The sequence below is a fragment of the Thamnophis elegans genome, chromosome Z (genome assembly GCF_009769535.1).
Source record: "Thamnophis elegans isolate rThaEle1 chromosome Z, rThaEle1.pri, whole genome shotgun sequence".
NCBI lineage: Eukaryota > Metazoa > Chordata > Lepidosauria > Squamata > Colubridae > Thamnophis > Thamnophis elegans.
In genome coordinates this window covers 132,160,809-132,175,913 of record NC_045558.1, presented here as the reverse complement: position 1 = coordinate 132,175,913, position 15,105 = coordinate 132,160,809, and the positions used below count along the sequence as shown (strand labels likewise).

The 15,105-nt window shown below is 40.2% G+C and overlaps 1 protein-coding gene across 1 annotated transcript; it reads right to left on the bottom strand.

The window, feature by feature from the left end:
• Positions 1-1,605: 1,605 nt before the first annotated feature.
• LOC116521836 (vomeronasal type-2 receptor 26-like) lies at positions 1,606-11,218 on the bottom strand. The gene is made up of 5 exons (XM_032236486.1): positions 10,934-11,218; positions 6,987-7,835; positions 5,568-5,795; positions 3,828-3,954; positions 1,606-2,504 (listed from the first exon to the last, which is right to left on the bottom strand). The coding sequence occupies exons 1-5, from the start codon at positions 11,216-11,218 to the stop codon at positions 1,606-1,608; spliced, it is 2,388 nt and encodes a 795-aa protein (XP_032092377.1).
• Positions 11,219-15,105: the final 3,887 nt, after the last annotated feature.

Below are 15,105 nucleotides of genomic sequence, written 5' to 3'. Positions count from 1 at the left end.
CACGAAACTAATGCTGCAGGAATATTACTTTATTGTTAATATTTTAATTTTTACAGACATCTGATAGCTAGTCGAAATGATCAATTTTACCCATATGAAGAGCAATGAGGTCAAGTTGGAACTATTCTTTTTCTTACATTTCTTTCTTCTCACAACTGAGCAACATTTTATCTCTCCAACTTTCTTTTCAAAGCCAGGGCTAAATTCTTCAAAATCAATGAATATCTGGAATTGTTAATTTTTTGTTTTTAGATGGTCCTTCGTGTTGAGTTCTGGTCTCACTACAATTATATAGCATTTAGCATTTTTAATTTGAATAAAATTTCAGGACTCCTGTCTGGTATAAAATGACAAAGCTGTATATCGATGAAGAGATATTGAGACTGAAAGAAGCGGTGCTGAATTTGGACATATATTATATGGGACTTATATAAGACTTGTTTGAATCTTAATTTAAACTGCGCATGATCTATTCTTTGGGGCGAGGAGAGCGAAGATCATAGTTTTCTTGGATTGTGGTTTGGGATGAATGGAGTCGGGTGCGTGGGGTAGATGGAAGGGTAGTGAAAGTTCAATTAGATTATCTTGATTCAGAATGTATGCTGATTTTTGTATAAATTGTTATTTGAATACAAGGTTAAGAAAGATTATCTGGAGAGTCTACACGAGGGTGGAGTAAATATGAGAGGAGCAATGGATGAGGATAAAATATATATGCGGACACGGGTAAAGGTAGGATGGGAGGTATAGAATTTATATGCGGAAGCAGGTAAAGACATTGTTTAAAATTTTAAAAATAATGAGAAGCTGAGTTTAATGTTAGAGAGTATATTGACTTCTCTTTCTTGGGGGGGGGTTACCCCCCCTCCTTTTTTTCTCTCTTTTTATTATTCTTTTCTTTTTTGTTCTTTATTTTTTATTATTTTTTATTATTTTGTAACTTCTAATCTATTTGGTTTCAATATACTCCAGACTTTGCTTGATAAAGAACGATGCCGGGAATGGGACCTGGGAAGTCGGAAGGGGGTCAGGGAGGGGGGTTCAGGGGGTGGGGGGGGGGAGGGTCGAAGTAACAATGAATGCACTTGGATACTGTTGCTTTTTCTTTTTTTTTTCTTTTCTTCTTTCTTTTCCTTTTATTTTTCTTTTGTTTTAGTACAAAACAAATAGACCAATGAATACTAGAAATACACCGAAGCGAGGTGTAGAGGGAAAGAAGAGGGGGGAATTAAGAGGGAGTGAGAAGGGAATGTAAGGAGGGTGAGATGGTGGGAAGGGGAGAAAGGAATGGCTGAGGGGGAGGGGAAGTAGAAGAGGGGATTGTTGGAAGGGAGAAATGAAAGTTGGAGGGGTAGAAGGAAGGGTGTATGTAGGATAGAAGTGTTATGAGTTGTTTATTCTTCTTTTTTTTAACTGCACAGTATTTAAGTGATTGTATAAATATTTAAAAAAAAAATTTACCCATATGAAGAGCAATGAGGTCAAGTTGGAACTATTCTTTTTCTTACATTTCTTTCTTCTCACAACTGAGCAACATTTTATCTCTCCAACTTTCTTTTCAAAGCCAGGGCTAAATTCTTCAAAATCAATGAATATCTGGAATTGTTAATTTTTTGTTTTTAGATGGTCCTTCGTGTTGAGTTCTGGTCTCACTACAATTATATAGCATTTAGGGAAAAAGATAGATCCCAATATTCCTATACTGGAAGCCAAGATGGAGAAGATCTCCACAGCTACCATGTATTTTCCTTTGTTGCTCAGATAAGTTGGGATAAAAGTCACCCATACACTACAAAACACCAGCATGCTGAAAGCAATAAATTTGGCTTCATTAAAAGAGTCTGGCAGTTTTCGAGCAAAGAAAGCCACAATGTAGCTGATGAGAGCAAGAAGTCCCATATATCCTAAAATATAATAGAACATGTTGCCTGCTCCTTCATTGCATTCGACCACAATCTCTTCTGGAAGAGAATGCATGTCCAAATTTGGGAAAGGAGGGCCAGTGCACAGCCACAATATGCAAATACTTGCTTGAATGCAGGAACAACAGAGAATCAGAGAGTTGGAAAATCTTTTCCCCACCCATTTTCTCAATTTTGATCCTGGCTTGGTAGCCATAAAAGCTAGAACCACTGTGATGGTTTTGGCCAAAACTGAAGAAACAGCAACTGAGAAGATAATCCCAAAAGCCATTTGACGAAGAAGACAGGTCAGCAATTGGGGCTGACCAATGAATAGCAAGGAACAGAGGAAGCAGAGGAAGAGGGTGACAAGGAGAAGATAAGAGAGATTCCGGTTGTTAGCTTTGACAATGGGAGTATTCCGGTGTTTTATGAAAATTCCAAGTACCACCACTGTGGTCACAGAAAGTGATAGAGCCAGAGCAGCTAAAGTGATGCCCAAAGTTTCATTGTAAGACAAGAAATTTAGATCCTTGGGAATGCACATATTTTTTTCCTTGTTTGGATATTGTTCTTCTGGACAGTCTAAGCAGTCATCCATATCTGTGAAAATATATATTTCAGAATTCACAGTCTACTGAGAAGTATTATTAATTGAAAACATCTTACGTCATACAGCAATAGGGGACAACTATGGTTCTTGGGACTGAATGTGCAACAATTCTCATCATTTATTGCTTTTCTTCTGTTAGCCAAAAGCATACAAGCAGTCATCCATATCTGCGAAAATATAAATGTCAGAATTGATAGCAGTATTTCAAATTTGCATACTTTTGTTTACTGAGAAGTATTTACTAATTAAAAACATTCTATGTCATAAAACATGAATGGACAACTATGGTTTTTGGAACTGAAACATGCAACAATTCTCATCATTCATTGCCTTCAGTCCTCCTGGCCAGATGTGCTGGCAATTGTAGTCCAGCAACATTAAAACACCAATTCACATCTCTGTTAAATAGATATTTCTTAAAACTTGATATTGGAGAGCTCAATTAGAATGGAGCTCATGAATAATGAGGATGACTTGAAGAGTGCAGTGGTTAGAATACAGTGCTACAGACTCCTTCTGCTGACTGCCGAATACATGCAATTTGGCAATTCGAATCTCACCAGGCTCAAGGTTGATTCATCTTTCCATCCTTCCGAGGTCGGTAAAATTAGTATCCAGATTGTTGGAGGCAATATGCTGACTCTGTAAACCACTTAGAGAGGGCTGTAAAGCACTGTGAAGCAGTATATAAATCTAAATTCTACTGCTATGTGTGTGATATTTCTGTGTGTGCCTTTATGGATATACATACCGTGTTGGAGTATAAAACACACCTTTTTCCCTAAAAAAAGAGGCTGAAAATTTGGGTGTGTCTTATACAGTGAATACAGCATTTTTTGCCTCCTGAAACCCCACCCCCTTCACCAAAATGGCCATTTACAGCTTGTAGGAGGCTTTCAGAGAGCTCTTGGGGCTGGGGAGGGCAGAAATGAGCAAACAATGGGCCATTTTTTGCTCAATTTTGCCCCCTAGCAGCACTCTATAAAGGCTATCCATGCCCCCTTTTTTGGCAAAAAACGGGCCCATTTTTACAAAAAAAAATTGGGTTGTGTTTTGCTTGATTTTGGCCCCCCATCCCACCAGGAACACTCTACAAGCCTCCTAAGAGTTATTCATGCCCTTTTGTTTGAAAAAAAATGGGCTTGTTTTCGCAAAAACTGGGCTGTTTTGGGGAGGTTTGCAGAGTGCAAAAACTTTTTTTTTTAAATGTGCCTCTTCAAAACTTTAGTGCGTCTTGTACTCTGGTGCATCTTATACTCCAAAAAAATATGATAATTGCGCATACATAAACATAACAATACAATATTTCCTACCTCTTTCATTTGAAAATTTTCTTGATGGACAAGTATTACAATCGTAGCAACAAAAAGGCTCCCCTTCCTTCCTTTTCTTTCTGGAACCTGGTGGGCAATGATCATTGCATAGAGCAAGAGGTATAGTCTATTCATTAAAGTGAGAGAAATATATTTTATTCCTTTGAATCCAACCATTCTTAGAATCACTATATGCGTCATATACTTCTGAGAATATTCATTAGTTTTGTGTGTGTTTGTGCAGATATGTACACAAATAAGAAAGAACTGATCAAAAATATCATGCATTATTGATGAAACTTACCCTCTCTCTGAATAGGCTTTTTGATCACTAATATGTTGAAATAACCTACTGTATGTGATTAGTCTCTTATGATCATTCTGAGTTGCTTGTATTTGACTTCAGGGATGCTCAATGTATAGCATCAGTTAAAATCAGAAGTTAATATATGCATTACATTATTACTGAAAGTCAGAGACCACTGCGGTTATGGGGACCTGTTCTGACCCCCTCCTCCATCCAGTAACGAATGCCGAGACAAGCTTAACTGGAATGCACTTTAATAGCAAGACACCAAAACCTCGGTGGCTGAAAGCCAAGCAGAACAAACAGATAAGGACCTTGGCAGTAACTCAGACAAATCCTGACAGCAATCCAGCCTGCCAAACTAGGTACAAAAGTTCCCCAACTTTTAATCACTGCGTTGACTTCTGCAAAGAGGGGCATGTGCACAAGTAGCTTTTTTATAGTCTGGAGAGGAGCCTAATGACCACCAGCTGAGTGCAATTACCTCCTGTAATTGTGTAATTGTTCCTGACACTTACTAGCTCTTTGATGGCGTGCATCCAGGAACAACTCACTACTGGCAACCGGCTCACTCTCCCTTGTCTCCTCCCCACTGGTCCAAGGCTCAGGTGCCTCCTGGTGGCCAACCAGCCTCTCTGCATCCTGCTCAGAGTCAGAACCCTGTCCAGGGTCCTCCACATCCTCCAGAGCCGACTCATAGGGCTCCTCACTGTTGGAGTCTGGTGGCAGCTCCAATGGCTCCTGCTGGGCCACAACAGGGACCTATGTGGAATCTAAATTCCTCCCCAAGAATGAGTGTTTACTGACTGGATATTTTTTTCCTGATGCCACATGGTGTTCACAGCAGATTTTTTTTCTTTGTGCCTGAAAGAGAAATCTGCTGCTACTTAGGATTGAACTCTCAACCTTTCAAGTAGGAGGTGACAGTCTTCACCACAAGGCCACCACGCTGCTCGTGTAGGAAATCTACAATAATCCTCCCAAACTAATTATATAAAGGCAATGAAAAGCAACTATCACCCTGTAGGCTAATGTGACTTGAAAGTTTAGCATGGGTGAGGTGATAAGGATGGCTAAATGCTAGACAGAGGAGACTCAATAATAAAAATGCACCTCCTCAATCAGAGGCATTAAAGATAACCAGTAGAACCTTCCCAGGGCTCTTGAGCATTTTCTCATTTGAAAGTTCTCCATTTCCTTGTGGAAAAAAGAGAATGGAAGCCATCAATTACTTTAAGAATGGAAGAATGGAAGCCATCAATTACTCCTTCCTCTTGCAAACATTAACTTTGCTAAAATTTCACAAACAGGATAAAATATGTCAAGTTTGTCCTCTTCTAGGCGCTTAATATAACAATACTGGGACTCGTTAATTGTTGAAAAGAAGGCCATCTATTTTTATTTTGAAAATGGAAACTTCATTTTGGTTCTACCTGGTTAAAATGGGCTGGCCATGTGATTTCTCTTTCATTGATGGAGAACTTTCTGCCTGATGGGGCTTCAGGATCCATTTGTCCCACTTTCACTTTCACGAAGGACTTGTTAGGGAAAGTAACCCAGTTAATAATGTCAAATCCAGCAAGCAATTCACCCTTCTTGCCAAAAGATACCTTGTCCCCGGCACTGTTGTTAAAGGAGACTTGACTTAGGAAATGGTAAAGCTGGAATAAATGAAATTTTGGCAAGTATTACCAAAGTGGTGGAAAGAGTGAAAAATATTTGACTTGGAAAAAGTTTTGGTATCCTCTGCAGCTATTTAATTATTTTACCACTCTGTTATTGATAGTCCCATTATTCCTTCCCCAATCAAATATTTCAGTTAAGCTCAGTTTTAAAATGATACTAAGAACTATCAGGTAATGTATCTCAAATAAACAAACTAGATTTTTTTTTGGCATAGAAATATATTGCTATACCTATGTCACTGATGGGAATCCATGTATTTCAAAATTAAAGTTTACTATTTGCCAGGGGAATACTACTACTACTACCTCTACTACATCTATAATCACTATTTGTATTGAATTAAATTTATATGTTGCCTACTTTCCAGTGACTCTGGACAGTTTCAAAGTGATTATTAAGTATTTATGTATTTTCTGCTATAACTTATGGTACAATTTTCATTATTTCTTAAATTAGAATGTTTTGCAAATGTTCTGATGCCCTAGATATAAATTCTAGATTTTGTAGCATTCTGCATCTGGAAGAATACATCTCTCATTTCTTTTAAAACTTACAACAACGTTAATTTCAGAAAACCTTTAGTCCTTTTATTGCCATTATGGAGTCTATTTATATATGTTTATCTCCATTGTTTGCAGGCAGTCCTAAATTTACAACCACACATTTAGTGATCAATAAAAGTTTTAATGGCACTGAAAGAATAACTCATAACTAGTCCTTGCACTTATAACTATTGCTGCATCAGGTGATCAAATTTGAGCACTTGGCACCTGGTATGCAGTTATAATAGTTGCAGTGTCCTGTAATCTTGTAACCATTGGTAATCTTTCCATCCAGCTTTTGATAGCAAAATCAATGGGAGAAGCTGGATTCACTTAATGATCATGAAATTCACTCAACAACTACACTTAACAATCATGACAAAAAATTGGGCAACTTAATTAACAACTGACTTGGTTAGGAATTGAAATGTTGGTCCCAATTATGGTCATGAATCAAGGATTATCCATATACTCACTGTCTTGCCTTCTGTGTATCTCCTCTGGGAATGCTCAGAAAGGCATTATATACAGAATGAGAATCCTTCTTATATAAATAAAGGCACTAATATTAACAATAAGCATGATGCATCGAAAACAAAATCTGCCTTCTAGATGAGGTGTTACCTGAAAATACTGTGATTTACAAGTCCTCTGGTGATCTTTCATCAGCACCGCTCCATATTTACTTCTGGGTGAATAAAAGGCATGCAAAGCATGGGCCAAAGCGTAGACAGCATTATAAACACTGTAGCTTTGACTGGTCATACTTGTTTCAAAAAAAGGCTGCGGAAGGCTTTCTAGTCTCTCATTGCCAGTACAGCTTCCTTTGTCCGTTGCAGAAGCTGGGAATGAGCATTTGAACGCTTGTTCCCAGAAGACTCTGATAAAGGGATCAGTACGAGAACGGGGGTGGTGGAAGAGAAGGAAATTCTGAAACTTTGGCATCTCCAAGGTGTGACTTGCAAAGGACAAGGCTCCGTGGAAGATCTGCATGCTTAAATTATTTAAAAAGGGCTCCACTGAAAAGTCCCAATGGGCTGTCATCACCCATACCTTCTGCACAGGCAGCATCATGTCTGATTCGGCAAGATTGAGCACTATCTGCAAATCTAACATCATGTGAGCATCAGCACTTACAACACAGATATTGACGCTTGGTTTACTGAGCAGCTGGGCCATTTCCCTAAACATGTCATTGAAATGATCAACCATGTCTATAATATTGCTTTGGAGCGGCATTCGTTCAGAGAAGGCAAGGCAGATTCCATTCTCAGAAAAGCTTTTCTCCAAAGTCTGCACAAACTTTTCTCCTTTATCATCATCCATGGCCATGATCCCAACCCACTTCCATTGAAAATGAAGCAATAGTTGGACTATTCCTGCATACTGATGTGCTTCATTGGGTACCATGCGGTATAAGAAAGACGGATGGCTTATATCATTCACTGGTGGACTATATAAACAATAGGAGACCTAAAGGCCAACATAATTACATTCATAATAGGGAAATATAAAAATACTTGCAGGGTCAAGCACAAAAACACAGTAGATTTTACTTTCTTTTTTAAAAAAATATTTAGTTAATTTAAAGCAGTGGTAGTCAACCTGGTCCCTACGGCCCACTAGTGGGCGTTCCAGCTTTCATGGTGGGCGGTAGGAGTTTCCTGTAACTCTGCTTTCTAAATTTTATAAAGTAAAGTTACTTCCCTACTTTATAAATCACCATTACTGTGGAACCAGTGGGTGGTTAGAAAATTTTACTACTAACAGAGATACAAAAGTGGGCGGTAGGCATAAAAAGGTTGACTACCCCTGATCTAAAGCATACCCAAAGGATGGTCCAATCAAAAACTGACTCTAGGTAGCATTTCATTTTCTCCATCCCTACCGTGAGCTAAATCAAACCAAACCTCAAAATAAATAAAATAAATTAAAAATATACACTATTTGTTCTGCATAACAGATTCCATATCATTATGACTTCTTTTATCTGCATTTGTACATATTATTTATTTTGTCATCCATTTCCCCATCTCCAGTTAACAATGCACGAAGTACAAATGTTCCTCTACTTGCTCTAACTTTGTGTTATTTATTTTTGATTAATTATTATTCCTTTTATTTCTATGGTTACAATCTAAGAGCAGTCAGTGCCAATTAAATGCTACCACCTAACCAGAGGTGGGATTCAGCTGGTTCGCACTAGTTCAACTGGACTGGTAGCTAACCTTTTGTGCAGTTTGGTGAACTGGCTGAATCCCACCTGTGATCACCACGTCCAGCCACTTGCCCCTCCCCTCCCAGCTACTCCTTGCCTGGCCTCTCAGCCACCTGGCCTGAGAAGGTAAGGTCAAACGGTGAAGGAAGAAGACCTGCTCTGGGCTGTTGCACTTGGCCAAAGAGGCACCTGGGGGACACACAAAAAGGCTCGGCTGCCTTTTGGGCCCGGCTTCCAGACTGGAGACGGGAGAGAAATCACCTGGTCTGGGCATACAGCCCTGCATGATGGAGCCCTTCCCGAGGAGCAAAGTTTTGGACGGCCTGATACATCCCAAAGACCTTGAGAGGCTCCAGAGTTTCCATGCACCTCTGCCTGCCCATGTGCCCTGCCCTTCAGATCCCAAAAGTGACAGTGCCCAGCACTCCTGGAATGCCGGCAGATGTCTCGAAACTGCACATCCATACCTCACCACACCACACCATGGTGGAACAGTGCCCTCGGCCTCACTGCAGTGCTCTCTCCTGAGGGTCACCCGTTTGGCCACTGCCCAGAAGTGGTGTGTCCTCCCATCATGGGCTGGATTCAGGGATGGAGGCAGAGGGGAGGATGAGTGGGCGGCAGCCCCCCACAGGCCATGCAGAAGCTGAGAGCTGGGCCCGAAAGGCAGCCAAGTCTCACCATGTCACCCCTAAGCCAGGTCTCTCTCTCCTACCATCAGCCTTACCTTCTCACGTATGTTGCTTTCCATATTTCATTTTGAAGCCACCCAGGTGAGGGCAGCCCGCCATATCCAGGTCCCCCAAGCATCGATCCTTGCCACTGCTGCCACCTAGCAAGCCAGCCAGCTTAGCCTGAACATGTTGGTTGGTGAGGTCTCCATGTCTAACAAAGGGGCTGGATGGGGGTCTCCCTCCCTCCCTCTTTTGAGCAGCTTCCCTCCCCCTCTGGAACTCGCACTGGCAGTGGCAGGGAACACGGCGTCACCTGGCAGTGGGGAGGGAGGGAGAGAAGGAAGTGGCCAGTAGTAGAGAGGGGAGAATGTGAGGCTGGTTCTTCTGGGACAAGGGAAGCCAGGAAGCATCTGCATCTAGCTCAACCCCGCCTCTCTCCCTCTTGCAATCGTGTGTCCTCCAACTGCCATGGATGACAAGTATGACCTCAACATGTGCCACCAGTGCTTCTGCCAGTATACCAAGGGCATTAGCTTCATTAAGGTGAGGGGGAAGTCAGCTGTGTAGGCCCCACCCATGCACTTTTGATTGCTCACTGCATCCCTTCATTGTCCAGAGTTCCCTGGCAATTCCCATGACATCTCTTGGCTCTAATGGTCATGTGCAGGCTAGGGAAGTAAATCTGAAAGTGTGTGTAATGTTCTAATGTACAGAAGTTACAGTTAAATATGTAGCAGAAAGTGGGCTCCTGGTGTTTTTTTCCAAACTCAGTAAGTGAGATTGAATGTCTATAGTTTTAGAAGATGTTTGTGTGTGTGTGTGTGTGTGTGTGTGTGTGTACATACCCTTACAGTATATAGTATATAATGTATCATTTTGTGTATCTACACACACTCTGTACTGTGTAATATGCATGTACACAAATGGCATATATACATAGGATTAAAGAATGTATTTTGATGTTCTGTAGTAGTAAATAAATAGAGGGGGAAATTGTATCTTCTTGAGGCCTTTGAGGTGAGTGGCCAGGAGGCAGGGCTGGGCATGGTGACTGCCGTCGAGTTGGTACATGTCAGAATATTCATAGGACGTAACAACAGGTCAGCCTTTGGGGGCTGGCTTGAATAGGACATGGTAACAAGGTCAGCCAATGTGTAGGCATAGCAACTGAGTCAGCCAATGGGAACTATTTGGTGACTGAGAGCCATGTTAGATAGCTCAGAGCCTGGGCGTGGCTTAGCTATGTAGCTCTGAGTCTATGCAAGAGAACTAATCTAGTTTGTCTGCTGAACGGAAACTATTTACAATCTCTCCTCTCTATCACATTAGAAGAATCTGCTGTTGGTATTGTACATTTATTCATGTGTTACCATGTATATAAAGAAGTTAATGAATCCTGCTGTATCAGTTATATGTGTGTGCTTTCTGGATTTGATTTTTGCAACAAATTCCGACAGTACATCACTCTAGAGAAAATCTAAACAATAAGATGTAGATAATAAGTTTCTTAACAAATGCAAATACTTCCTTAATATAGGCTGTAGATAATAAATTTCCTAATAACTTTTTAAAGTACATTAATTGGGAGTTGAAATCCATCCAGCTTAATATTGTCAAGATTGAGACACACTGTAATAGATAATAAGTTCTTAAACGAATAGATGTGTAATCCACCTTACCTGTGGAATCTTGTAGATCCCTAAGATAGTAGCTATGTGAAGGGAAGTTTCTGAATCAGTACCCCCAATGACAGCTGCTGGTATCTTCTCGTTGCACTTGTAGTTGAGAAGAGTTGGCTTCTGATTAAAGAGCAAGTTCAGCGTGTTCTGATAAGTTATCTGGGCATCAAAGTGGCTATCATAGATATGAAATCCCAGCGTCCTATTGGGTAAGATCATGCTGTTTCCATTGATTTCATTCACCGCAAACACCAAGGCCAGGGTGTGCTGATATTTTTTCAGCATGACACTAAAGTAAAAGACACATCTTGAGTAAGCCATGAAGTTCAATATTGTGAACGTGGTACCTTATATTTACTAGTGGAAAACATTGGAGAATAAGAAACGTGACATTAGAATGAAGTTACTTTTTAACTAAAAAGGGACACGGTGGCTCAGTGGCTAAGACACTTAGCTTGTCAATCAGAAAGGTCGGTAGTTCAGTGGTTCGAATCCCTAGTGCCATATAATGTTCCTTGTCCCAGCTTCTGCCAACCTAGCAGTTTGAAAGCATGTAAAAACGCAAGTAGAAAATAGGGAGCACCTTGGTTGGACGTTAACAGTGTTTTGTGCGCCTTCGCCATTTAATCATGCCAGCCACATGACCACGGAGACATCTTTGGACAGCGCAGCTTTGAAACGGAGATGAGCACTGCCCCCTAGAGTGGGGAATGACTAGCACATATGTTTGAGGGGAACCTTTACCTGTACTTTTACTTACCTTTAACTAGAAGAAAATCTTGTGTGCTTGTAATGGATCTGCCCTTCTCCAATATTTCAACTGTCCTAATGTGTGCTTAGAAAGAAATGCAATGCCTTACGTTGCAAATGATATTGCCCTAAATATTGCTTCATTAACTTGTGCAGTGAAACTTTTCAATGGTGGATTGCTTTTCTTCTAGATCAGACCAAATTCCATGCAACCCAGCATATAATAAATAATTATGTGCTTCCAGCCTCTCACAAGGTCAGAGAAATATGGAGAGATTTTCCCCCAATGATTTTTGAGTAGGAGGTTTATGGATATAAATAATGCTATGTATATAATGCTAAGGATTTACCGTAAGCAAAAGAAGACTGATCCAAAACTATGGCAGGTTTTCCCACTTCACACAATCAAATCTAGCATGTTTTGCTGACTGATTTGATCCCAACAGATGTTAAAGATCAGAATAAACACAGAGCATACAAGGAGATCTGGCAAATGTCATAGAATCAACTAGCTAGAAGAGAAGTTTAGATCATAATATCCAACTGTTTGCTCAATGCTGGAGCTTTAAGGTTAAACCTAACAATTGGGTTAAACCCAAGAGTGGTAAGTTAAAAGTTGCAGAGATGAAAAATAGCATGGTTGCCACCTGTGTGTTATGGGTCTGGCCACCATTTCAAAATCTCCTATTTTCTATTACCAGAAGACCAGAATGAATGGATGAACGAGTGAAAATTATATGATATCTAGAATCTGTGTCGTTGCTGAAAGCATATCAGTGGCAAAGTATTACAGAAATCAATGAGGTTTTCCTTACACAGGTTCAACATCACCCTTGGGCGTAGGGTGTGAGCTGAAGTCTGCTCCTTCAGAAAAGGAGAAAAGCTGTGAAATTATCCCACCAATTATCACATCACCTGGCTGAAAATATTGGTACTGCACTTTCAGAGACTCACGAATGGTACACACTCCAGGAGACATCAGACAATCTCTTGGTGGCAGCAGCAGCAAACACACCAGAAGTCTCAGGGACAAGAAGGACTCTCTCATGCAGCAGGCAAACTGGTTGTCCCTTAATTTAAGATCTCCTACTCCTTCTTTGATTGTCATCATCCAGCTGTTTAGTATGCCATGGTCTTTATGATTGTGGATCCTACCACTAAATGCATACACGCTGATCTGCTGAATTCATGGATGATAGATACATGCAGACATGTACGTACGTACATACATACATACATACATACATACATACACACATTAACCCTCCCTTTGATCAGTTAAGGAGTTATATACCTGTATGCAATTAGAGTGGAGAAAAATATTTTTTCTGCCTTCAGAGTAATGATGATTTCATAATTATCATCTTAGATAATCATAAGGTATACAGCCACATTTTCCAAAACACTGCAAAATTCCCAGAGGTTACTCCTCTTCCTCCTCTTCCTCTGATGTCTTCATTGTTGGTTTGGGCCTAATAATGATTGTTTTGCAGATGATAAAGTACCAGAGCTTTTGAACAAAAGGAGAGCTACAGATTAGATTCATTAGGTATGTATGTATGTATGTATATGTATGTATGTATGTATGTGTATGTGTATATATATATATATATATATATATATATATATATATGTATGTATGTATGTATGTATGTATGTATGTATGTATGTATGTATGTATGTTATATATATAGGCTAAGATCTCTGCCTAGTATGCCTAGTGTGCAATATAGCCCAGGTTCAAATCCCAGTAAAGGTATGGCTAGCTGATGAGAGCTAAATAGCTTGAAATAGATCTATACTAGTCTCCCTTTATTTATTTATCAGCACAAATAAAAAAAAACACAAATATAACAAAGGCAACAGTAAAAATGTTGGGTTTCTGTCGTGATGGACTCTTGTGACGAGCCGATTGACAGATGATGGAAGCAGTTAGCTTCCTCCCATAATTGGGGCTTACCAGGGGTTGTAAAAATCTAATAGATACCTTCCACCCTGGCTTCGCTGATAACAGGATGAGAGCCTGTGGCCTAATGGCTAAGATCTCTGCCTAGTATGCCTAGTGTGCAATATAGCCCAGGTTCAAATCCCAGTAAGGGTATGGCTAGCTGATGAGAGCTAAATAGCTTGAAATAGATCTATACTAGTCTCCCTTTATTTATTTATCAGCACAAATTAAAACACACACACACACACACACATGTGTGTGTGTGTGTGTGTGTGTGTGTGTGTGTGTGTGTGGTGGCCCAGCAGGTGCCTGTTGGAGCTGCCACCAGACTCCGATAGTGAGGGGCCCTCTGAGTCGGCTCTGGAGGCCCTGGACAGAGTTCCGACTCTGTGCAGGGCACAGGGAGGCTGGTGGCCACCAGGAGTCACCTGAGCCTTGGACCAGTGGGCAGGAGACAAGGGTGAGTGAGCCAGAGGCCAGTAGTGAGTTGTTCCTGGATGCACGCCATCGAAGAGCTACTAGGCATCAGGAACAATTACACAATTACAGGAGGTGATTGTACTCAGCTGGTGGTCATTAGGCTCCTCTCCAGACTATAAAAAGATACTTGTGCCCACGGCCCTCTTTGCAGAAGTCAGCACAGGATTGAATGTCGGTGGACAGTACTGTGAGCTTGGCAGGCTGGATTGCTGCCAAGCCTTATCTGTGTTTATTGCTGCCTGAGTTTGTCTGAGTTGCTGCCAAGGTCCTTATCTGTTTGTTCTGCTTGGCTTTCAACCCCTGAGGTTTTGGTGTCTTGTTATTAAAGCACATTCCAGTTAAGCTTGTCTCGGCATTTGTTACTGGATGGAGGAGGGGGGTCATTAATTTATTAATTAATTATATTTATTGGGAATATTTTTTAGGAATAGACATGTCATAAATTATCCTTAGATCTAATTATTAGATTTGATTTAGTGGGAATGGATTTATTAGGGTCATAATCTAATAAATTGTTGTTACATCTATTTTTGTATTAGATTTCTTAGATTGGATTTATTAGGAATATCTGTGATTCCACGTGTGTCTTCAAGCAAGTGTCAACTAGAATAATAATAATTCTGCAGAAAATATCCTATGCTTGTCAATACTTTTGCAGTTGAAGGATGGAAAATAATAAAGTATATCTGATAAAAGACGTTTCCAAATCCCTACAGAGATTTGAAACCATGAATACGCTTTTCTTCCTCCACATTTTGTGTCTTTCACTCCACATATTTTCTCCTTCCTTACATGAAAATTTTGTAAATGTGTGAAAATATATTTGCTGCAAATGTGAGTAAATGATATGACTGGTTTTGTAGCAATTGTTCATTTTATTAAATAATTAAACTAAGAGTTATTGCTGGAAACATCAATACAACAGAATAGTACAATATTTGATTTAGGGAAAGTGCACGATAAACTAAATCAGCCTGAATTGTGGAAGGTTCCG